The sequence below is a fragment of the Mauremys mutica genome, chromosome 9, assembly GCF_020497125.1.
Source record: "Mauremys mutica isolate MM-2020 ecotype Southern chromosome 9, ASM2049712v1, whole genome shotgun sequence".
NCBI lineage: Eukaryota > Metazoa > Chordata > Testudines > Geoemydidae > Mauremys > Mauremys mutica.
The window spans coordinates 52702749-52725651 of NC_059080.1; the positions used below are offsets into that span (position 1 = coordinate 52702749).

Sequence of the window (22903 nt, forward strand, 5' to 3'; positions counted from 1 at the left end):
ATTTAAGCTCATTGCTTCTTGTCCTATTCTCAGAGCTTAACAAGAACAATTTTACTCCAATCCGCTTGTAACAACATTTTATGTACTTGAAAACAGTTACCATGTCCCCTTTCAGTCTTCTCTTCTCCAGACTAAACAAACCAATTTTTTTCAATCTTCCCTCATAGGTCATGTTTCAAAGTAGCAGCTGTGTTAGTCTGTATCCGCAAAAAGAACAGGAGTACTTGTGGCACCTTAGAGACTAGAGATCTTAGTCTCTAAGGTGCCACAAGTACTCCTGTTCTCATAGGTCATGTTATCTAGCCTTTAATAATTTTGGTTATTCTTCTCTGGACTTTCTCCAGTTTGTCCACATCTTTACTGAAATGTGGTGCCCAGAACTGGACACAATATTCCAGTTGAGGCCTAATCAGAGGTTAAAGTAAGCCAGTACAGTCCGGTATGGCGTACCGGCAAGAGCCAGTACGCCATGCCGGACTGGACCGGCTTCCGTGGCGGTGATTTTAAGGGCCCAGGGCTCCAGCCACTGTGGGGAGCCCCGGGCCCTTTAAAGCGCTGTCGGAGCTCCAGCAGCCACGCTCAGGCAGGGATTTAAAGGACCCAGTGCTCCTGCCGCTGCGGGGACCCCCAGGCCCTTTAAAGCACTGCTGGAGCTCCGGCATCTGGGCTCGTGTGGGGATTTAAAGGGCCCGGTGCTCCGGCCGCTGCGAGGAGCCCCGGACCCTTTAAAGCACCACCAGGGCTCTGGCAGCTGGGCTTGGGTGGGGATTTATATGGCCTGGTGCTCCAGCCACTATGGGGAGCCCTGGGCCCTTTAATTTAAGCTGAAGCATGTAGGAATTAGCACCAGGATGAACCACAAGACTGTGGGGACTCAGACTCTGGGAGAGAGGGTGCTGGGGGACTCACTGGAGAAGATGAAGCAGCTGCAGGGGAGACTGCTAGCTACAGAGCAGGCCTTTCAGGCGGCTGTGCATCACCTGGAAACCTAGTGGAAGAAATTAAGAGATGACATGGGGGGTGTTTCTCATGAAGGGTGATATAAAGCAGGAGAGGGACGGTCTGTGTGCTTACTATGTAAGCAGCAGGGGAGATGATACTTGTTCCCTTCCCTCCCATGGGTAGCAATCTTGAGTGGGAGAGTATGTGATGGGGTGTCCACCCCACACAGACTGGAGGGAGGTAGGCCTATTAACTCCACAGCCGGCACCTGGAGGAAGACTAAGAGCCATGGAGCAGGGAACTGATTGCAAGCAGGTTCACCTGGGCAGGAACAGGCGGGGCCCATAAAGCCAAGGAGCTGGCAACAGAGGGGCTGCTGCTAGGAAAGGGCAGTCACGCCTTGGGAAGAGGGAGGAGTGGCTGGAACTGATCTACCCAGAGAAAGGAGGGGAACCAGGAGTTGTAGGAAGTAGTCCAGGGAAGGAGCAGTGAGGGCTGAAAGAGGAAAGCCCAGAACTGCTGGGTTGAGGGTCCCTGGACTGGAACCTACCCGGGTTCCCCTACCTGCCCTGTGGCACCGGCAGGGCAGTGAATAGGAAGACTGCCTGAATCACTGCGGAAGTGACAGTGATTTGCAGGACTGTACCCTGGCAGTGGGGGAATGCTGTTCGACCCGGCTGGAAGCCAAGTCACGAAGAGGACACTGCGGTTCCTGGAATGAGAGAGGGGCTGCAGGCCAGAGAGAGAGAGATGGTGTGACAGCATGCAAACTGTGGAAGGGGGCATTGACCTCAAGCACTAATCTCCAGAGTGATCAGCAGGAGGTGCCAGACAGGAGGTGAGTGGCGCACCCTGTGACACCCACCTTGGTCAGTGCCAGATGCTTCAAAAGGAATGAACAGAACAAAGTAATTTTGAGTGATCCATCCCCTGTCATCCCCTCTCAGCTTTTGGCAGTCTGTGCGTCCCTAAACCTCTGATCATGGGGTTGCATTCTTGATCATCTTGGCCAATAGCCAGTGATGGACCTCTCCTCTCTGAACTTATCTAATTCTTTTTTAAAACCAGTTATATTTTTGGCCTTTACAACATCCCCTGGCAACGAGTTCCACAGGTTGACTGTGTATTGTAGGAAAAAGTGCTCCCTTTTGTTTGTTTTAAACCTGTTGCCTACTGTATTCAATTCATTGGGTGACCCCTGATTCTTATATTATGTGGAGGATTAAATAACATTCCTCTATTCACTTTCTTCACATGTTCATGATTAGATACTACTTTATTTTATTCCCCATTTGTTGTCTCATTTCTAAGCTGAGCAGTCCTGGTCTTTGTAATCTCTCCTCATATTGCAGCTGTTCCATACCCCTAATCATTTTTGTTGCCCTTCTCTGTATTTTTTGCAACTCTAAAATATCTTTTTTTGAGATGGGGCAAACAGAACTGCCTGCAGTATTCAAGGTGTGGGCATATCATGGATTTATATAGTGGCACTATGATATTTGATGTCTTATCTATCCTTTTCCTAATGCTTCGTAGCATTCTGTTCGCTTTTTTGACTGCTGCTTCACATTGAGCAGATGTTTAGGGGACTATCCACAATGACTCCAAGATCTTTTTTGAGTGGTAACAGCTAATTTAGACTCCAACATATTGTATGTATAGTTGAGATTATGTCTGCCAATGTGCATTACTTTGCATTTATCAACATTGAATTTCATCTGCCGTTTTCTTGCCCAGTCACCCAATTTTGTGAGATCCCTTTGTAACATTTCGCAGTCAGGTTTGGACTTAACTATCTTGATTAATTTTGTATCACTTGCAAACTTTTCCATCTCATTGTTTACCCCCTTTTCCAGATCACTTATGAATATGTTGAACAACACCAATATCAGTACTGATCCTTCACCGGGTCCCTGATATTTACTTCTCTCCGCTGTGAAAACTGGCCATTTATTCCTACCCTTTGTTTCCTATCTTTTAACAAAGTACTAATCCATGAGAAGACCTTCCCTCTTATCCCACAGTTGCTCACTTTATTTAAGAGCTTTTGGTGAGGGACCTTGTCACAGGCTTTCTGAAAGCCTAAGTACACAATATCAACTGGATCACCCTTGTCCATATACTTGTTGACCTCCTCAAAGAATTCTAATAGTTCAGTGAGGCATGATTTCCCTTTACAAAAAGCCATGTTGACTCTTCCCCAACATATCATCTTCATCTGTGTCTGATAATTGATGCGCAGTACATGGTACTTTGTCTATATTCTGATCTGTTTAATTAGTTAATAAAAGAAGTTACCAGATAAATAAATGTGGGTGTATCTCCTAACTTTACCTGCCTCGCATGCAGCAACTTCTGATCTACTGGGATTGGGCAGGAATGCTGAATTTGGCCTATGCATTTATTTTTCACTTTATGCAGCCAAAATAAAATAGAGGGTGAATGGATAATAACCCTGGGTTCCACAGGGACTGCACAGCCAAGTAGACTGAGTTTCTTCTAATATTACTAATGACCTGCAGTGAGAATATACATACAAAAATACACTACCCCCTTCCTTTGGGATTTCATATGATCTGAAAGGTGTGAGTGACTGACTCTTCTGCTCCCTTATATGGAGCTCCCAAGACAAGAGAGAAGGTTGTTCATCAGGGCCTTTAACTGGGTCTTCTTCAAACACCCACTACCTTAGCTCAGGAGGGTCCGTTGCTTGTGTGCAGCATGCTGCTCAACTAGAGTCCAGGCAGTTTCTCCTTCCTGTTATGATCTAGGGCCCTTTTCGTTGCCACTGAATTCCATTAAGTTCAGTAAGCACATCTCTGGTTTGAGGACTGCAAACTTCAGAGCTCCAACCCATAGACAGTTGACAAGTCATTTTCATAAACTGCAGCCTGAGTCAAAGAGGCTGATGCCAGCTCAGGAACGTGATTGGTTTAACACTTGATTCCCCAGTTTTGTAATATGCTGTCAATCGCATAAGAAATAATCCAAGGTAATAATAATTTTGGAAATCCTGTCCTGAAACATTTTTCTCCCAGCGATAAAGAATGAACCACTGACATTGACTTTGTTTGTTTTTTATTAAAAGACAGATGTCCAAGGAAAAGCAAGAATGTTGAAGGAGACTCAAATAGTGCTCTGGTTCCTTTTTGTCTTTGTCTTAGCCATTGTCTATAAACTCTCCCTGCAGTCTGGCTGCATCTTCTCTTGCATGCCTATTACTAAGCGATTCCTGACACAAGAGGATGTTATGAGCCAGAGCAGAAGCATCATCTTTGTGGAGATCACAGATCGCCTTGAGCCTCCTCCACTGGTTTCATGTTCTGTGGAATCTGCTGCCAGGATCTACCACGACAGACCTGTTGTTTTCTTCATGAAAGGGCTGAACAATAGCACATGGCTGGATTCAAATTCCACTTACACAGCCTTCTCACTTTTATCTGCTATGAAGAATGTCTTCATTTTTCCTTTACAGATGGAAACTTTGTTCCAGGAGACACCTCTGCTCCCATGGTATCATAAGGTGAGAGGAAATGTTTTTGAACAAGATTTAAAATAGAGGTGGTGGAAAATGAAGCTGTTGTCGTTTTGTTGCACCCAATATGGACCCCTTGTTTATGACAGTTTGCCAGGCATTAGTCAAAATATTTATTGCAATTGTTATGGACATTTACCATCTCCTGATGACAGGAGTTAATGTAAATGGCATATTTCAATAATGATTTTGATTAACCATTTTGATAAAATATGGTTAATCACCATCTTTTAAAAAAAGGCAATGTATTGATAAAAAATGTTGTATTTGAAAAATTTCAGTCAGCATGAATTTAAAGTGAGCTTTTACTGTTTGCAAAAATGATTTCAGTGCTTCTTAAAGGTGTCAGAAACAGCAATGAAATGTCTGTGGACAAGCTCTAGAAGTGAGCGGGTCATTCAGAGGTCAGTTTTGGGGGCAAAAGGCAGTGATGCTCTTCCAAGCTCCACCCATGCTTCTCAGCACTGTGGTTCAGGGAGTTCACACTCCTTTGAGTTCTTGTTCCGAGTCCTTTGAGTCCTGTCTGAAAACTCAGGCAGGCATCACTGCATTAGTCTGCACTTGCTTCATGAGTCTATTGGCAACCATTACAGCTAAGGACATCTTTATTTTAATTATTTTTAAATGAAACTGGAGAATCTGGAGAATAAACAGGGAGCTGGCTGCTATACTGGTTCTCCAGCCCTCCGTGCACCAGCATAACCCAAGGCCTAAATTTCTCTCTCACTTTTTATCCTCTTTAGAGATTGCCAGGAGGGGCCTATTCCAAAACCTACTGAAGTCAATGAGAATCTTTCAATTGAATCTCACGGGCTTTGGATCAGACAGTGAGTGTGTAAAGTGAGATGAGGCAGGGTTGTTTTTGTGGAAATAACAGTTTGATTCATATTCTCATTATTTCATAAACACTGCATGTTTCCTTGGAGTTTACTGCACCTTGGAAACACTTGTAGAATCATGTTGAACAAAATCTACATCTGCTTTTGCCTTTTTCCAGCAAAGTTTCATAGCTAGAAAAGAAAAATGGCCATTAATTTTTAAAGGGATTAAAGTGAGGCTAGACACTGCTGAGAGTTTTATAGAATATATAGCTAATGGGATCAGGTGTTTAGAAATTTCGAAGTGGAGTCCATTGCATCTCTGTGATCCCTTTCCATCTCTGCAGGTAAAAGCAACCCAGGAAAAGCACTGGGTTCATATCAGCTCTGATGCCTGCAGACTTGCACTGATCTGGAAATACGGTGGGATCTACATGGACACAGATGTCATCTCCATCAGGCCTATTACACTGGCAAACTTCCTATCAGCTGAGGCTTCCAAGGTCTCCAGCAGTGGGGTTTTTGGCTTTCTTCACCATCACTGGTTCATTTGGGATTGCATGAAAGATTTTGTTCGAAACTACAATGGACGCATTTGGGGAAACCAAGGACCCATCTTAATGACGAGAAGGCTGCGAGCCTTGTGTAACCTGACCAATTTCCATAATGTGGAGGATCAGAGCTGTCAGAACTTTTCCTTCTTACATCCTCAGCGTTTCTACCCCATCCCTTACCCAGCATGGAGGCAGTACTACAAGGTTTGGAAGAGAAGCCCTGACTTCAACAACTCCTATGCTTTGCACCTGTGGAATTTCATGAACAAGGAACACAAGACTGTGGTTGCAGGAAGTAACACGTTAGTGGAAAATCTGTACAAAACATACTGCCCCACCACTTATAAGGACCTTATTCAAGGCACAGAAGGCAGTGGTCATATGCAACAAAACAAGACTGAATGACTGGATCTAGCAGAACGAGGTGTTCTTTCCAGCCCTGATAGTCTTTTGACTAAAATAAACTGCACAACGTGTATCTCCTCTTAGTCAGTGACGCTCAGCCATTTTCTGTCTGCAGACCACTTTGTAGGAGAGAACCTCTCAGAAACCACTTCTTTTCCCAAGTTTCCCCAGGACCTAATGAAATGTGTAGGAAGGTGTGTGTGTGTGGGGGGGGGTGTAAATATCATGTCATCACCAATGGTAAGTATATTTTGTCCTTTAGAGTAAAAGTTTCCAAAGCAGCTAAGTGATCTAGGAGCCTGAGTCCCACTTTCAAGTCATGTTGGCTTTGGGAGCCAAAGATCCACTGAAAATCAGTGGGACCTAGGAACCCAAGGGTCACATTTTCCAAGGTATTTGGTGCCTGCAGATGCAGATAAGTGCTTTTGCAAATCCCATTAGGCATCTATCTGCATCTTTAGGGGCCTAAATGCCTTCAACAATCTGGCCTCTTAGATGCTTTTGGAAATTTTGCCCTGTCATTTGCTGTGTGATTGTACAGCACTTTGCGCAATGAAGCCCCAAACTGGCTGAGGCCTCTTGGTGCTACTGTAATATCAATGTTCAGTAATAATGAATATAATGACAATCAATTGTAGCCCAAATTTTCCCCACTCCAAGTGTTCATTAGTGTTGTTTATTTTTCCTCTCTTTTTTGCTTCAGCTATGTACCCTACCTTGTGGCCAGTGACATTTTTAAATGCACATGTAAATAAAATATCTAACCCACTCCAATGGCACTGAATTTGTATTCCCTTCTAAGGGCCTCCTTCAAGCTTTTGAGATGGAGTGAAGAGAAAAGGGAGTTGTGTTTATTCATTGTTTCTTATGGCCCTATTCTTACAGCATTTGGGCAGCTCACTTAAATTATTGAATTTCGTCTCCCAACAACTTGTGAGGATGGGAAGTGCTATTCTCCCCATTGTACAGCTGGAGAACCAAGGCCTGGAGATGAAGGCCTAGATCCACAAAGGAACCAGGCACCTAAAGCCCAGTTTTAGGCACTACCACAATCCACAAAACCCCCATTCAGCTACTGCCTAACCCTGTAGATTCTGAACTCATGATTTAAGTTCCCTTGGCACTTAAGTTTCTTCCTCTAATCACATGCGCTGCCTGCAGGGCCCAGCCTGGTAGGTTTTTCTCTGAGTATACCTAACAAAATGGGTAGGGGAAGAAGCCTCCCTTATAACCTTTAGCCCCGTGGTTAGGGAACTCACACCAAGTGAAGAGGACACCAGTTCAATTCTCCCCTCTGCCTGCAAGGGGAAGGAATTGTAACCTGGGCTTCCCACCTCTCAGGGGACTGACCAAGCCTCTGAACTATGGGTATTCTGATGTGAGAGTCTCTCTTGCTCCACTTTTTATGAATAATTAAATATGCATTGTGGCAGAGAAAGCACGACCCTTGGTACATCCTCAGGCAGTTAGCATCTGCCAGGCTGTGGCTACATTGCTATTTTTAGCATGTTAGCTCAATCAGAGGTAGCACATGTATATTACATAATGTAAGAGACCAAGGCACAGGCAGTGTGGCCAAGCAGTAACAGCCAGATTGGGATCCACATGACAGGGACAGTGGTCAGCAGAATTGCTAGATCCAGGTTCAATAAACAAGATTTGGGATCAAAGTCAGCCAGGGTCAGAGACCAGAGATAGCGTCAGGATGCAGTCAGAAGTCAACTACCTGGGGCACAATCAATCAAAGGCCACAGGGTATTGTCACTCTGGGTCACTTCCTGCAGCTCCTACTCTCCACCGTGCTCCCTGGCTGTGACTTTGCATGGGCTCTGGATGGTGATGTCCCAGGCTCTGCAGACCTGGGTCCTCATCCCTAAATTCTTACACCTGTCCTGGAAATGACACCTCCAGCTGCAGTGTAGCTGCACCTTAGGAGAAGAATGACAAGATCTTTCACCCTCATCCCTTGTAATTCACCATGCTGTTTACCTCCACTTTGTGGTACAAACAAACCCTCCTCCTGTCTTCCATGTGGTATGATTTGCAAGCCAGGACAGCAGAAAGTCTTCCCAGCTTTTAGTCTCTTGGCCTTTTATTAGCAGGTTACATTTACTTAGAAAGAAATGTAAACTGGATTCTTTCCCAGTGTTAATTCAAGTCCTTTCAAGCCTAGACCTTGAACAAGTCTAAATAGCAAATCCCTTTCTGCTCTGCTAGAAAGGCTCTTTAGAAATCCAAAGCCCAGGGGATGGCAGTTTAATAACCCATTATCAAATGTTTGCCATCTGTGATATGGTGTCTTTTGTAAACACAGCCGCTAACAAGCAGACTGCAATCTGTAGCCTTTTCTATCCTGCAGCAAGTTACAGTAGAATTTACTAGCAGGAGTATGTACGCGTATACACACGCACACGCATAGTGAACCCTGAGCTCTGTTCCCTTAAATCATGGGGCCAGATTCTCCTCTCACTCACCACAGTCAATCAGGAGTAACTGCACCAAAGTCCCTACAACTACACCAGTGTCAAGAGGCTACATGGCAGAGGAGAGTCAAACCGAGTGTTTCCAGTTGCCAGAGCAACAGCTTGGCTTTGGGGAGCATTTTAACATTTGGTTTTCCCTGGAGAAGCCCTTTCGGGGGAGCGGGGGCGGCGCAGGCTGCTTTCATCAGCACATAGGCTGGGCTGTATTTTTCTCCTTGTGCTGAGACAAGGGAACTGGGATTTTGCTTGAGCTCAGCACTGACAGCTGCTTTTCCTGGGTGGTTTTGAATTTCCCGGTGGGAGATGCAGGGAGGGGTGTAGTGTTACAGCACAGGAAACCCTCCCTATTTTCCACGCAGCTTTGCATGGCCCCTCTGTGTTAGGAACCACTTTTTAACCCTCTGCATTCATCGCTCCAAGCCGACCTTTCTAGACTCTTTCCAAACTCTTCCTCTCTGGGGACAGGTAAGGATTTGCTTTTCTTGTGTCCTAGGGCTGGGATTTGCAGTCTCTCCTGCCCGGTTGAGTAATAAATACTGTATGTAAAAGTCTGGCTCGGAAGAGGACTCTAGGCCAATGTTTCTCAACCTTTTTGATACCAGGGACCAGCTTGCTGCCTTCCTAAACTGTGTCAGGGAGATCTCAGGGACTGGTGCCGTGCACGGACTGATCCTTGAGAAACACTGTGTCTAGTTGGAAAGAGCTTCTGTTTGCTCTCATGCACTGGAAAAGGAAATATTGCAGAGGTTCCGCTTGGTTAAGTATTAGCTGCTGTGTCATGTCTCTAGCAGGCAAAGGTACATCCCCCTCCCCCTCCACTTGGCTGTGTGCTAAGTTTGCAGACGATGGGGGATTTTTTACAACCAGCCCATGAGACCTGGGATCTGCACACAGAATCCTTGCCTTGCTCCAGCAGTTAGAGGGTGTTCCTGCTGCATCCATCCAGGAGAAAGAGAGTTGTGTGTGTGCGCCAGTGGCTTCCCCAGGAAGGGAGGTCTGAAGCAGGCATGCAATAGAGGACCCTCCCAAGAAAGGAGGCGACCCCGGCACACTGCTGTCACTCACTCCAGGTCTTGGGGAGGGCTGTTAGTCTGCTAAGCTGTTTCTGAACCAGGGCCCAAATCCTGAAGTCCACAATCTGGTTCTGAAGCCAGTGGGAGATTTGCCTGAATGAGGTGGGGTCACCACCTTTGAAATGCAAAAAACCCAGCACCCTTATAGCAAGCCTGCTGCAACCGCAACCCCCAAGGCAACTCTACAACACCCCCCCCCCCCCCAACAGCCATTTATAGTATCTGGAGAGAGAGAGCACATATAGATAAGATTGATAACATCACAAGTCTCCTCACTCTCCTGTGACTCAAACCCTCTCTCACACATATCGTTCGCTTGTGTGTTGGTGGGCAGACAGCTGCTCTCTTTTCAACAGTTTTGATCTGTTATCACTTAAACTGGGGAAGTGGGAACACTGCAGCATCTCTAGCTGGACACAGACACTTTTACATATCCCAGTGTATTGTCAGAATAATGCAAATCTTTAGACCCACGTAAAAAAAACCCAGCAGATTAAATTATTTTTCTGTCAATTGGCAAATCCATTTAAAAAAATGGCCAGGCTGGTCAAATACTGGCCAGGTAATAGGCCTAGAGCAGGGGCAGGCAACCTATGGCACGGGTGCTGAAGGCGGCACGTGAGCTGATTTTCAGTGGCACTCACACTGCCTGGGTCCTGGTCACTGGTCCGGGGGTGGGGGGGGGCTCTGCATTTTATTTAATTTTAAATGACGCTTCTTAAACATTTTAAAAACCTTATTTACTTTACATACAACAGAAGTTTAGTTATATATTATAGACTTATAGAAAGAGCCCTTCTAAGAACGTTAAAATGTGTTACTGGCATGTGAAACCTTAAATCAGAGTGAATAAATGAAGACTCGGCACACCACTTCTGAAAGGTTGCTGACCTCTGGCCTAGAGTGAGGGTTGAGAATTGAGAATACAACTGCCAGCATTTGGGAACTTTTTTCCAAGGGACAAATTTCCAAATGGGGTTCGGGTGGGGATGGAGGGAGAGGCTACTGTCTCCTCTGTGTGAATGGGGTGCATTAGTCTTCCCCACAGCTCAAGTGCCTTTCAGAAGGGAAAAAAAGGGCCATCAAAATAACCAGGACGTCCCTAGAATGCTCAGATAGCAGGGGAAGGATGAGGGGTGGGAATGGGAATGGAGGGGTAGGAAACAATGCTGGTGGAAGATTCGATAATAATTGATCATTCTTAACACTTACCTACACCCTTTGCATGTTCAAAGCGCTTTACACGCCTTAACTAAATAATCTGTGTATTGTAAATGCCCTAGTGCAGGGACTGCCTTTTCCTTGTGGGTTTGTAAAGGACCTAGCGCTGTGGGTGCCTAGGTGCTTTGGTAATACAAATAAGTGAGAGGATGGGGGAAGGCCCTCAGCCCCTCCAATAACCTTCCCCTAGTTTTCTAATCGTTAAAACAAACTGTCAAACCTCATATCACTATATACAACGTAAATATTATTAAATCAGAGCCTAAGAAGTTCTCAAGAAGCATTTCTCTTCCTTTTCCTTCCTGCATATTTTGATTATTATCTGTGGAAATATTTTTGTTGGTTTGTATGTGTACAGTGAAATGAACATTTGCTGACATTTACCGATAAAAATCAAATTCTTCCAAATCTAGTTGTAGACTTACAGTTAACCTCTTTTCAGAATAATACACTGGAGAGGCTGAATTTATCAGCTACTCCATCTCTCACAACGACTAGGTGGGGAGTGGTTTCTCAAAGTGCACAAGGAAACTACTCATTCAATTTCTAAAAGTCAGGGCCTTTTCTTAGCCTCATTTTATACTAACCTATGACCAGGTTTGTCCTTGAAATTTGAGGATGAACTCAAAACATTAACCCTGACTTAATGCTATGGAAGCCAAAATGATGGAACTTTTGTGGGGTTCAGATTTACACAATGGAGAGTTAATATCACTGTGCTGAGTTGCACAACACTCTAACATGCTTGGACGCAGGTGAGGACAAATAGTGAAGTCCTGACTCCATTGTAGTCCATTGGGGAAGGATTTCATGCAGAGATCCTCAGCTGGTGTAAATCACTACAGTGCCCTGGAAATCAAGGGAGTTGTGTTGATTTACACCAGCTGAGGATCTGGCCCCGATCTAGTGGCCTCAGTACCTGCCCCAGCAGCTGGGGTGGCTCTCCTTGGGTGAGGACAACCTTGCAGTGCCTTGTCCCTCCTGCCATTTAGAGTCCTCACCTGGAGTTGGGGTGTTGGACCATCAGTGGGCTCCCTTAGCTCAGCCTGACACGATGGGAAATAGAGTTTGATGGTACAAAACAAAGTTGTATTGAAATTTTGTTTGAGCCACCCACCAACGCCCTTCCATGCAGTGCTGTATATCAAGGAGCCTGCAGAAAACGACGGCAAAGGCAAACAGTTCACTGTCACCCAGATACATACTTACGGTAAGCAACAGCATGCTTAGAGCTGTATTGCCAGGCACCAAGTTCATGATGAAAATCAGGTTAAACACCATTCCCTTGGAGCACAAGGATACTATTAATATTAATGAGGTTGCACAACAGCACCTGCCTCCATTGTCATGGAGCAGCTCATTAGTGGCTTCTAATTAGTGCTCTGACAATACACAGGAAGTGCCCCCGGGCTGAGGGAACCTGGAGAGGTTCAGACTGTGTTGCTGGCTACAAAATTTGATGGGAGCCAAATTTACCGAATTTGGATTCAGCCCTAGATGCCTCTTTTTGTCTGTGTTACAGAGATGGGTGGGCTTCCAGAGGAGTTGGGGGAGACATTCTCCTTAGCCATACGTGCTGAGCCAGACAACCAGGTCCCTCCAGTCATCTTATGGCAGGGGAGGTCCTGGAACACAGGCAAACTGAATTTATAGATTCAGATCCTCAGCTGATGTAAATCAACGCCGTTCCCCTGTTGCAAAAAGAAATTGTGTCTTTTGCATTTTACACAACAGAAATACTACATAGAAACAACAAAGGCATGGTGAGATTCAAATAACTGTACTGACCAACTACACACAATACACAAGATCTAGTTACACATTACACACAAAAACTAATGTTAAAAAAACTATTTAGGTTGCAAAGTTGAACACGCAAAAGTCAGGAAATGCCAGAAATAATGTTGTCAGCATCTGTATTAGCATACAACCATGTAATTAAGGACAACACCATAGTGCTCAAGAAGAGCTAAATAAAGATTGTAAAACAACCTCAATTCTGACAGTTCTTAGCTTTTGAGTGCTTGCCTTTGAAAACTCAGTAATGTTCTTTTCATGTTGGGTTTGTGTGTGGATTTTCCCAGGTTTTTTAAAAAGCAAACGGCAAAACAGAAATTCTGGACTGTTAGAGATAAGCATCCAGGTCTTTTCTCCTTCTTTTTCCCTACCTCTCTTGTCCTACCCCAGGTTTGGGAAGATTTCGTATTCCCTGGGCTGGTTTCCCTCATGGAAGAGAATACCTCTGTCATCCCCTTTGACTGCAATGGGAGGAACTTAGGATTTCTCATACAAAACCAGTCCATCAATCAATCTAGTGCAGGGGTCGGCAACCTTTCAGAAGTGGGGTGCCGAGTCTTCATCTATTCACTCTAATTTAAGGTTTCGTGTGCCAGTCATACATGTTAACGTTTTTAGAAGGTCTCTTTCTGTAAGTCTATAATATATAACTAAGCTATTGTTGTATGTAAAGTAAATAAGGTTTTTAAAATGTTTAAGAAGCTTCATTTAAAATTAAATTAAAATGCAGAGCCCGCCGGACTGGTGGCCAGGACCCGGGCAGTGTGAGTGTCACTGAAAATCAGCTCGCGTGCCTCCTTTGGCACACGTGCCATAGGTTGCCTACCCCTGATCTAGTGTGAGACCCTGCCTTCAGGAGTGGCTAAGGCAGCACATGATGCTTCAGAAGAAGGCAAAAGCTCCCATAAGGAACTGAGCCAGTTTGAAACTGCTATATATTTTTTGACCCACACAGTGATCAGTTTATGCCCTGAAGTGACTGATTCCCCATCTCCTCACCAGCAGGACTATACTCACTCTTTCTTTCACGCTCTCTAAAATACTATAAATATATGTAATATAGAGAGCATTGTGTTCTCTATAATTCTGTATTTCTTCAGCAGCCCTGTGGTTACCTTTGCTATATGTAAACAGTGCAGGGCACTTTCGACACTGTTATTACCTAGGTAACCATAACAACAGGAGTCGATAACCCAAGGCTAGAAGCGATCCCTGCAGGTTTCTATTTCACAGAGTGCTGCTCAGCATTCCTGTCCCCAGATCATATTGCATGTCACATTGCATGACAGTCCCACTCTCAGGGCCCCCCTTGGTTTGTCACAGCAACAGTGAAATAGATGTTTCACTGCAGGACACAGAAAACTGACAGCAGTTGGCTGGTTAATCTGATTTTGTGATTAACTGTTTTGAGCCAGGGCTGGGGTTTGTGTCTGTTTTTTCACAGTGCCTGGCACACTGGGGTTCTGATCTCAACTGGGGCCTCTAGATCAGTGTTTCTCAAACTTGTTCCGCCGCTTGTGTAGGGAAAGCCCCAGGCGGGCCGGGCCGGTTTGTTTACCTGCCCCATCTGCAAGTCTGGCTGATCGCGGCTCCCACTGGCCGCGGTTCGCTGCTCCAGGCCAATGGGAGCTGCTGGAAGTGGCGTGGGCCGAGGGATTTACTGGCCCACGCCACTTCCAGCAGCTCCCATTGGCCTGGAGCAGCGAACCGCAGCCAGTGGGAGCTGCGATTGGCCAGACCTGTGGACAGGATAGGTAAACAAACCGGCCCGACCCACCAGGGGCTTTCCCTACACAAGAGGCGACCCCAGTTTGAGAAACCCTGCTCTTGATGCTACCACGGTGCAAATTCTAATCCATGAATAGCAGTCATTACTTCTGCAGGCCAGAAATGTGGTGCATCTGGGTATTAGTCATGGTAACCTTACAGTTAGGGTTGCCAACTTTCTAATTGCACAAAACTGAACACCCTTGCCCTGCCCTTTCCCCAAGGCCCCACACTGCCCCACCCTTTCTCTGAGGCCCCCCTCCCTCTGTCGCTCACTCTCCCCCACCCTCACTCACTTTCACTGGGCTGGGGCTGGGCATTGGGGGCAGGAGGAGGTGAGGGCTTCAGCTGGGGGTGCGGGCTCTGGGGTGGGGCTGGGGATGAAGGGTTTGAGGTGCAGGAGGGGACTCTGGGCTGGGGCCAAGGGGTTTGGAGTGCAGGAGCAGGCTCAGGGCTGAGGCAAGGGGTTGGGATGTGGGCTCTGGGAGGGAGTTTGGGTGCATGAGGGGGTTCCGACCTGAGGTAGGCAGCTGGGGTGCAGGTGGGGGTACGGGGTCTGGGAGGGAGTTAGGGTGTGTGGGAGGGTTCTGATCTGGGGCAGGGGGTTCAGGGTGTGGGCTCTGGCTGGGCAGCACTTACCTCAGGCAGCTCCCGGTTGGCGATGCAGCAGGGCTAAGGCAGGCTCCCTGCCTGCTCTGGTTCCACACCGTGCCTGGAAGCAGCCGGCATGTCCAGCCCTTCGGTGGAGGCATGGCCAGTCGGATCTGCGTGGTGCATGTTGCCTGCGCCCACTGCCCCTGCAGCTTCCATTGGCCACTATTCCTGGACAATGGGAACTGCAGAGTTGGCGGTGGGGGCGGAGGCACTGCACGGAGCCCCCCTGATCACCCTTGCGCCTAGGAGGCAGACATGCTGGCTGCTTCTGGGAGCAGAGCAGAGCCAGGGCAGACACGGAGCCAGCCTTAGCCCCAGGACCCCGCCAACCGGACTTTTAACAGCCCAGTCAGCAGTGCTGACCCAGAGCGGCCAGGGTTCCTTTTCGACTAGGCGTTCCGGTCGAAAACCAAATGCCAGGCAACCCTACTTGCCATCTCTATCCCAATGAGTGATGAAGTCAGGTTGTGCAGGATGGGCTTTTAAAGGGTTTTTATTCACTTCCAGAAAAACTATGAAGTAGGAAACAAACCTATCCCATTTTTTGGTCAAAAAACTCAATTGTAGACAGAAGTATGTTGCCCAGGTGCACACTGCCCCCCCTTGGAGAACTACTGGGGAGATACAACTGTAACAAATGCATGCAGATAGCTGATTTGCAAGTTCACCATTTCCTGTGTTCCTTGGATGCAGGACAAGTGTCTCAGCATTAGTCACTGTCAGCCCGATTCTTGTCCTGCTGACACCAGTGCAAATGAGGGGCAACTCCATTGAAGTCCATGTGGTTTCTCCTGTGTTAAATAGGTGTAGGTGAGATCAGGCTCAGGCTCTGGCCCAGGACATGCACACCCCGGATAGATAGATTATGCTTCAGTAGGTTCTGAGTGGGAAGAACTCTGGCCGAGTTCTCTCAGCCGGGCTGTTTGTGACTCTCCCTCTCCTTGTTGCCTTGTGTCACTCCGTTTTACCCCCTTGGGCACAACTCAGGAGAAACACACGGGATGGATCCTCTCCTGGCGTAAATCCTCACCTTTGAAGTTGATAAACCTATGTTGAGTTACACCAGCTGAGAATGTGGCCCATGAGTCTCTATTTAAGTGTGCTAGAGGCTGTGAACAAATGCTGCCTTATCTTCCTTTGGGAGTTCAGCCTGGACAGAAGCTCAGAAAAATCTGATAGAGCTCTGCATTCATGAAATGTACCCAGATCTGCATAAACTCTCACTCTGTTTCCTGGCCCTGTTAATTACTTGCATCAGACACATGCACCCTGCACCCTCAAACAATTTCAGACAATGAAATTGTCACATGTTTATTTTAACCACCTGGAGATCTCAGGCTGGCTGCAGTATAAGTCTACAACAGGCCGCCCTTAGGCATCTTGTTACTATTGCTCGTGACACACCTAGTAACACACTGTTGCTCTACACAACTCTCTGTGATCAGTCTTCTTGGTGTTCAGAGTTGATCTGAAAATATGGTATGTAACATTTTATAAATGGCAATTTTTCTAAATATCTTCTCTGTAGGAATAGAACAGCAGGTATCCCATCCCATTCAGGATGATTGTAAACACAGAGAGCAGAATTTTAGAATCCTGTAACAGATGTCCTGATTTTAATGGTTAAATACTTGTTACATTTTACAGTTTGTGGATATTAACCGCCAACAGAATTTCCAGCTACCAAGGCTAATGAGAAAGATTCCTTGAAATTATATAGAGAGGTTTACAGATTTTTTAAAATATCTTTTAAGCCTGGTTATCTAACTGCTCTAATATGTATGTCTATATTTTAGGACACAAAATGACCAAACACTGTGTCAGAGCTAGGTAACACAAAAAAGTGTTTTTGGCCTGTGGAGGGCACAAATCAAAAAATTTGCAATATTTAAATACAGTCAATGCATCTGTTTAACATGTGGCGTTTGAAAGCCGTCAGAACTGTGTGCTACCATGAAGAACTCTGTGTGTGTGTGTGTGTGTGTGTGTGTGTGTGTGTGTGTGTGTGTGTGTGTGTGTGTGTGTGAGAGAGAGAGAGAGAGAGAGAGAGAAAATTTAAACAGTTGTAACTCAAAAAGGATGGGTTTCTTTTTAAAGTTTCCACTTTGAAGAATTAAAAGCTGAAAAGTATCTTCAGCATAGTTACCATCTGTTGATTTTCCACATATCTAGTGATTCCTCCGTCTTCAATATATCAATAGCTGACATGTATTTCCCTGAAGAATTTAACAAAATCTACCGATACCATTTCTTCACAGAGAATCATTTTCTAATAGTCTGTTCTATTTATACGAGCTATTCTTTATATGGGTATGTGCGTCGCTATGCATGTGTACGTGTGTATGTATACAGTGTAGTTATAGCCATGTGTTATTGGGATTCATACACTGTGGGTGCATGCATATGTTTTAGGTGTGTATGCAGGCTTTAAGTATAGGTGTGCTATACAGAGGTGTTTGTATGATCATTAGATATGTATTTGTAAAATGTAGGTATGTGTATGCGTAAAGTTGTGAGTACTAAGGCCCCTATATTAAAAAGTGATTTTCTGAAATTGTCTCCTAAATACACATCTAAGCACCTAAATAAGTTATCTGATTTTCAAAAGGGTTGAGCACAGCAGTTTGCACTGACTTTGTATAGGCATACATGTATATGCAAAAACCATGGGTATGTAAAAGCAGCAAAGAGTCTTGTGGCACCTTATAGACTAACAGACGTATTGGAGTATGAGCTTTCGTGGGTGAATACCCACTTCATCAGATGCATCTTCAGTATATGAGTGAGTTCTATACAGAGTTGGTAAAAATGTATTTTAATTACTACAAAAAATTGAAGAAAATTTTCGTCAAAATAATTTGGTTTTTCATTTTTAAAAAAAAGAACCATTGAAGGGGCTGGTTGGGGTTTTTTTGGGACAAAAATCCAAAATATTCCAACAAAACCAGAAATTTTCTTGCAAAAATTCAGAAAGCCATTTTTTTGTTATGAAAAATGTTTTGACAAAATTTTGCGGACAGCCCTAGGATCACAGAGATTTGAAAGTATGCAGATGAAAGGCAGCTTTGTGTATGCACACAATAGATGTGCATGCTCAGTACAGCTCTGTGGGTGTGAAGAACGATAAACATACTTACCAGCCTTTTTTCCTTATTTTCCAGCCTTTCTTCCAAAATACATACTACCCATTGCATTGGCCTGTCTTCAGAACTAAGTGGCTGGGTATGCCAGGGCACACCACTTCCATGAGCTACCCTACTAGTGGGATTGTCTTTGGGAACATGCTGGCCAACTCAGGTGGAATTCCTGCCTTCAAATTCCAGTCCCGTCGAGACAGCATTGACTGGAGGCGGTTCAGTGCCATAGATGTGGAGCGGGTAGCTCGGGAGCTAGACGTGACTACGCTCCAAGAGAACATTGCCAGCGTCACCTTCTGTAACCTAGACTCGGAGAAGTGCCCGCACTGCCAGCAGCCCATAGATCCAGTTCTCTTAAAGGTCCTTAAGATGGCACAGCTGACCATCGAGTACCTGCTGCACTCGCAGGAGTACCTGACTGCCAGCATGGCTCTGCAGGAGGAGCAGCTGCAGACTACCCTGGAGGAGATGAAGCACACCAAGCAGGAGCTGGACAAGCAGGCAGAGGAGCTGAAGGGAGTGAAGGAGGAGAGCCGGAGGCGGAAGAAGATGATTGCCACCCAACAGCTCCTCTTGCAGGCTGGGACCAATAACTACCACAAGGTGAGCTCTGGGGCAGAGAACAAAAATAACCTTCCAGCCTTGATTGTCCTGGAGGTGTGAGAGAAAGGAGCCTTTTCACCACTGACTTCAGCGGCAATGGCAATTCAGTCCCCAGCAGTACTAGGTAAGCGTGACCTAGACCAGGTGCTAGACAGAACAATTTCCTGTTCAGCCCTGATCCAGCCAAGCTGGAACCTTGTGAAGAGTTCCATTGATTACTGCCCTTCCTCCAGGTAAGTGTGTGCTTAAGTGCTTGGCGGATCATGGCCCTGGTGGCTCGGGCACTCACCCAGGATGTGGGAGACCCTGATCAAGTCCCCACTCTACCTGCTGAGGAGGAGAGATTTGATCAGGGATCTCTCACGTCTCAGGTGAGCTCCCCGAACCACTGGGTTATGGGACGTTCTGAGGTGGGTCTCCCTCAGTCTCTCCTGTTGAAGCCTCTTGTGGGGGAGGGATAGCTCAGTGGTTTGAGTATTGGTTTGTTAAACCCAGGGTTGTGAGTTCAATCCTTGAGAAGGTCACTTAGGGATCTAGGGCAAAAATTGGTCCTGCTAGTGTAGGCAGGGGGCTGGACTCAATGACCTTTCAAGGTCCCTTCCAGTTTTAGGAGATTGGTATATCTCCAATTATTACCTTTTTTTTATTACCTATTAAATGTCAGCTGGGCCAGAGCCAGTGAGAATCACTCTCTAGCCCAGTGGTTGGAGCAGTCCCCCTGAGAGGTGGCAGATGCCTGGTCAAACCCCTTCTCCCCCCAAGGGAGTATGGGGCTGAGCTGAGCTGGGGTCTCCCACATCTGGGGTGAGGGGTCTAACTACTGGGCTAAAAAAATTAAGGGAGGAGATCCTCCTCCTTCTCCCCTTCCCCCAGGCTGTTTTGTGTGGAGTGAGGGAGGTACCTAAGATGCCCAGCTCCCGGCGAGGGGCCTCCCTACAGCCTAGACTTAGGTGCCTAACTCCGGGAGGGAGCGTGGCTTAGGGCACACCCCTCTCCTCAGCATCTCCCATTGGCTATCTTAGACGGCTGCCTGCCTAGAGTGCTGGCTTTGTGGATCCCATTCTTAGGTGCCTCTCTCTCCCCATTTGTTGTATGAGGAGACTAGGTGCCTCACTCAGGCTCTATGGATCCCAGTGTGTTCCTGTGATTTGCTAGGCACCTAAAAGTTAGGGGTTGCAATGCCGAAGGCCCTTTGTGAATCCAAGCTGAGGTGCTCAGATTCTACGGTCCTGGGGGACATATAAATACCTATGATAGATATATGACAGGAAATGCTAGGATCACTCTTTCTTTGGAAACCAGTAGCACATTTCTTTCCTCCAGTCTTATTGTACCTACCCACTTATCCATAATTATTTAAAACAAGTGATTGCCAATAAATCACCACATCGGTCAGCTAATTTCCTTACTGCTGTGCAATGCGTGTCCTACAAACCATCGGTTCTTCTTCGAGTGGTTGCTCCAATGCATTCCAGTTAGGTGTGCGCGCCGCGCGTGCACGGCTTCTCCGGAACTTTTTTCCCTAGCAACTCCGGCGGGCCGGCTGGCGCCCCCTGGAGTGGCGCCGCTATGGCGCTAAATATATACCCCAGCCGGCCCGTCCGCTCCTCAGTTCCTTCTTACCGCCCGTGACGGCCGGTCGGAACTGTGGAGTGCGCGTTGGCCTCCACTGCCCTAGCTCTCCTATCTTGTATATATATAGTTAGTTGTTTAGTTAGTGATTAGAGTTATTATAGTTGTTATAGTGTAGTTGTTCTAGGATCCGGGAGACTGGTTTGCCGCCCTCGACATGAAGGACGCTTACTTCCATGTCGCAATTTATCCCCCTCACCGGCGTTACCTTCGCTTTCTCGTCAACAACGACCACTACCAGTTCGCCGTGTTACCTTTCGGACTTGCCACGGCACCGCGGGTATTTTACAAAGTGCATGGCAGTGTGGTAGCGGCGGCCCTCCGTCGTCGTCAAGATGCATGTCTACCCCTATCTGGAACGACTGGCTGATTCTGTGGGCAGTCACAAGGGCTGGTGCAGCGCCAGGTAGCGGAAATCCTGTCCCTCTTTCAACACCTCGGGCTGCTTGTCAACGCCGAGAAGTCTACCTTGCTTCCGGCACAGCGGGGTGGAGTTCATTGGAGCGGTTCTCGACTCCTCTACGGGCCGCGCCTGCCTGCCGCGGTCTCGACACCTGACAATGGTCTCCCTTATCCGGGAGCTCGTCAACTTTTCCGACCACGACGGTGCGGTCGTGCCTCCGCCTCCTGGGTCACATGGCATCGTGTACTTATGTCACCGCATACGCGCGGCTCCACCTCCCGTCCGTTCCAGTCGTGGCTGGCGTCAGTGTACCGCCCGCATCGCGACCACATCGACATGGTTGGTCACGGTCACCCAAACCGACCCTCGAGTCCCTTCGTTGGTGGCTCGACCCGGAGATCGTCTGCGCCGGAGTGCCGTTCCACCTGCCCTCGTCCGTCCGCGACACTGACCACGGACGCCTCGGCACTCGGTTGGGGGGCTCACCTGGGTGGCCTTCACACTCAAGGCCGCTGGTCGCCCCAGGAGCTCGCTCTCCACATCAATGTCCGCGAGCTCCGAGCGATCCGCCTTGCATGTCACACCTTTCGGACCAACCTGCAAGGCCGCTGTGTGACAGTGCTCACGGACAACACAGCGGCAATTGTTCTACGTGAACAAGCAGGGCGGAGCCCGCTCGTCCCCCCCCCTCTGCAAGGAGGCGATCCTCCTGTGGGACTTCTGCGTGGCCACTCCATTCACCTGGAAGCGTCCTTTCTTCCGGGAGTGCAAAACACGCTGCCGACCGCCTCACAGCAGGTCGGTTTTCTCTCCCACGAGTGGTCCCTCCGTCCCGACGTTGCATACACGATTTTCCAGAGGTGGGGGTTTCCCCAGGTCGATCTCTTCGCCTCCAGGGCGAACAGGAAGTGTCTCCAGTTCTGCTCGTTCCGGGGGCACTCGCCGAGCTCCCTGTCAGACGCTTTCCTCTATCCGTGGCAGACTCACCTCCTCTATGCCTTCCCTCCGTTTCCACTCGTGCACAGAGTGCTCCAAGAAGCTTCGTGAGGGATCGAGCCACCATGATACTCGTGGCTCCAGCCTGGCCGCGGCAACATTGGTACCACCCTGCTGCTCGAGCTCTCCGTTCGGAAGCCCATCGCCCTCCCATTGTGGCCGGACCTCCTCACGCAGGACTTCGGCAGACTCCGCCATCCGAACCTGCAGTCCCTCCATCTTACAGCTTGGGTACCTGCGTGGTTGACCGACGCAGAGAGGCACTGTTCGGCGGCAGTACAGCAAGTCCTGCTAGAGAGCAGAAAGCCTTCCACCCGCACCACCTACATGGCGAAATGGAAGAGGTTCGCGCTCTGGTGTGACCAGCAGGGGCTCAACCCTTTTCGTGGTACCTGTCACTACCATCCTAGACTACCTATGGTACCTCAAGGAGCAGGGTCTGGCGGTTTCCTCCTTGAGAGTCCACCTCGCCTCGGTGTCCGCCTTTCGTTCGTCGGTGGAGGGTCGAACCATCTTTTCCGATCCGTTGGTCTCCCGCTTCCTGAAGGGCCTCGACCGATTATACCCGCCAGTGCGCCGCCCGGCACCGACCTGGGACTTGAACCTCGTCCTGGCCAGACTCATGTGTCCACCATTCGAGCCTATGGCCACGTGTTCTCTCCTCTACCTCTCCTATAAGACGGCCTTCCTGGTTGCCATAACATCGGCACGGAGAGTCTCGGAGCTCCGAGCGTTGACGGTGGGCCCCCCTACACCGTCTTTCACGCGGATAAGGTGCAGCTTCCGTCCTCACCCGGCCTTCCTACCAAAGGTGGTCTCGGCCTTTCCACCTTAATCAGGACATCTTTCTCCCGGTCTTCTGCCCGAAGCCCCATGCTTCGCC

General features: G+C 47.5%; 2 protein-coding genes across 2 annotated transcripts in view; both read left to right on the top strand.

Annotated features, from left to right (window-relative positions):
- Positions 1-4051: 4051 nt before the first annotated feature.
- On the top strand, positions 4052-6254 carry LOC123377567 (alpha-1,4-N-acetylglucosaminyltransferase-like). The gene is made up of 2 exons (XM_045030612.1): positions 4052-4465; positions 5643-6254. Exons 1-2 carry the CDS (start codon positions 4055-4057, stop codon positions 6252-6254), a joined length of 1023 nt encoding a protein of 340 aa, XP_044886547.1. The 5' UTR covers positions 4052-4054.
- A 2734-nt stretch (positions 6255-8988) lies between these two features.
- The window catches only part of DZIP1L (DAZ interacting zinc finger protein 1 like), a 40216-nt gene continuing 26301 nt past the window's right edge, over positions 8989-22903 (top strand). The window contains exons 1-2 of the mRNA XM_045030779.1: positions 8989-9202; positions 18411-18989. Of these exons, the coding sequence (XP_044886714.1) occupies positions 18474-18989 (516 nt within the window). The 5' untranslated portion in view covers positions 8989-9202; positions 18411-18473. The remainder of the gene's footprint in view (positions 9203-18410; positions 18990-22903) is intronic.

Coding starts and splice junctions, on each gene's coding strand:
- LOC123377567 (XM_045030612.1), top strand. CDS start 4,055: ATGTTGAAGGAGACTCAAATAGTGCTCTGGTTCCTTTTTGTCTTTGTC. Junction 4,466..5,642: donor TGCTCCCATGGTATCATAAG/GTGAGAGGAAAT, acceptor CCATCTCTGCAG/GTAAAAGCAACCCAGGAAAA.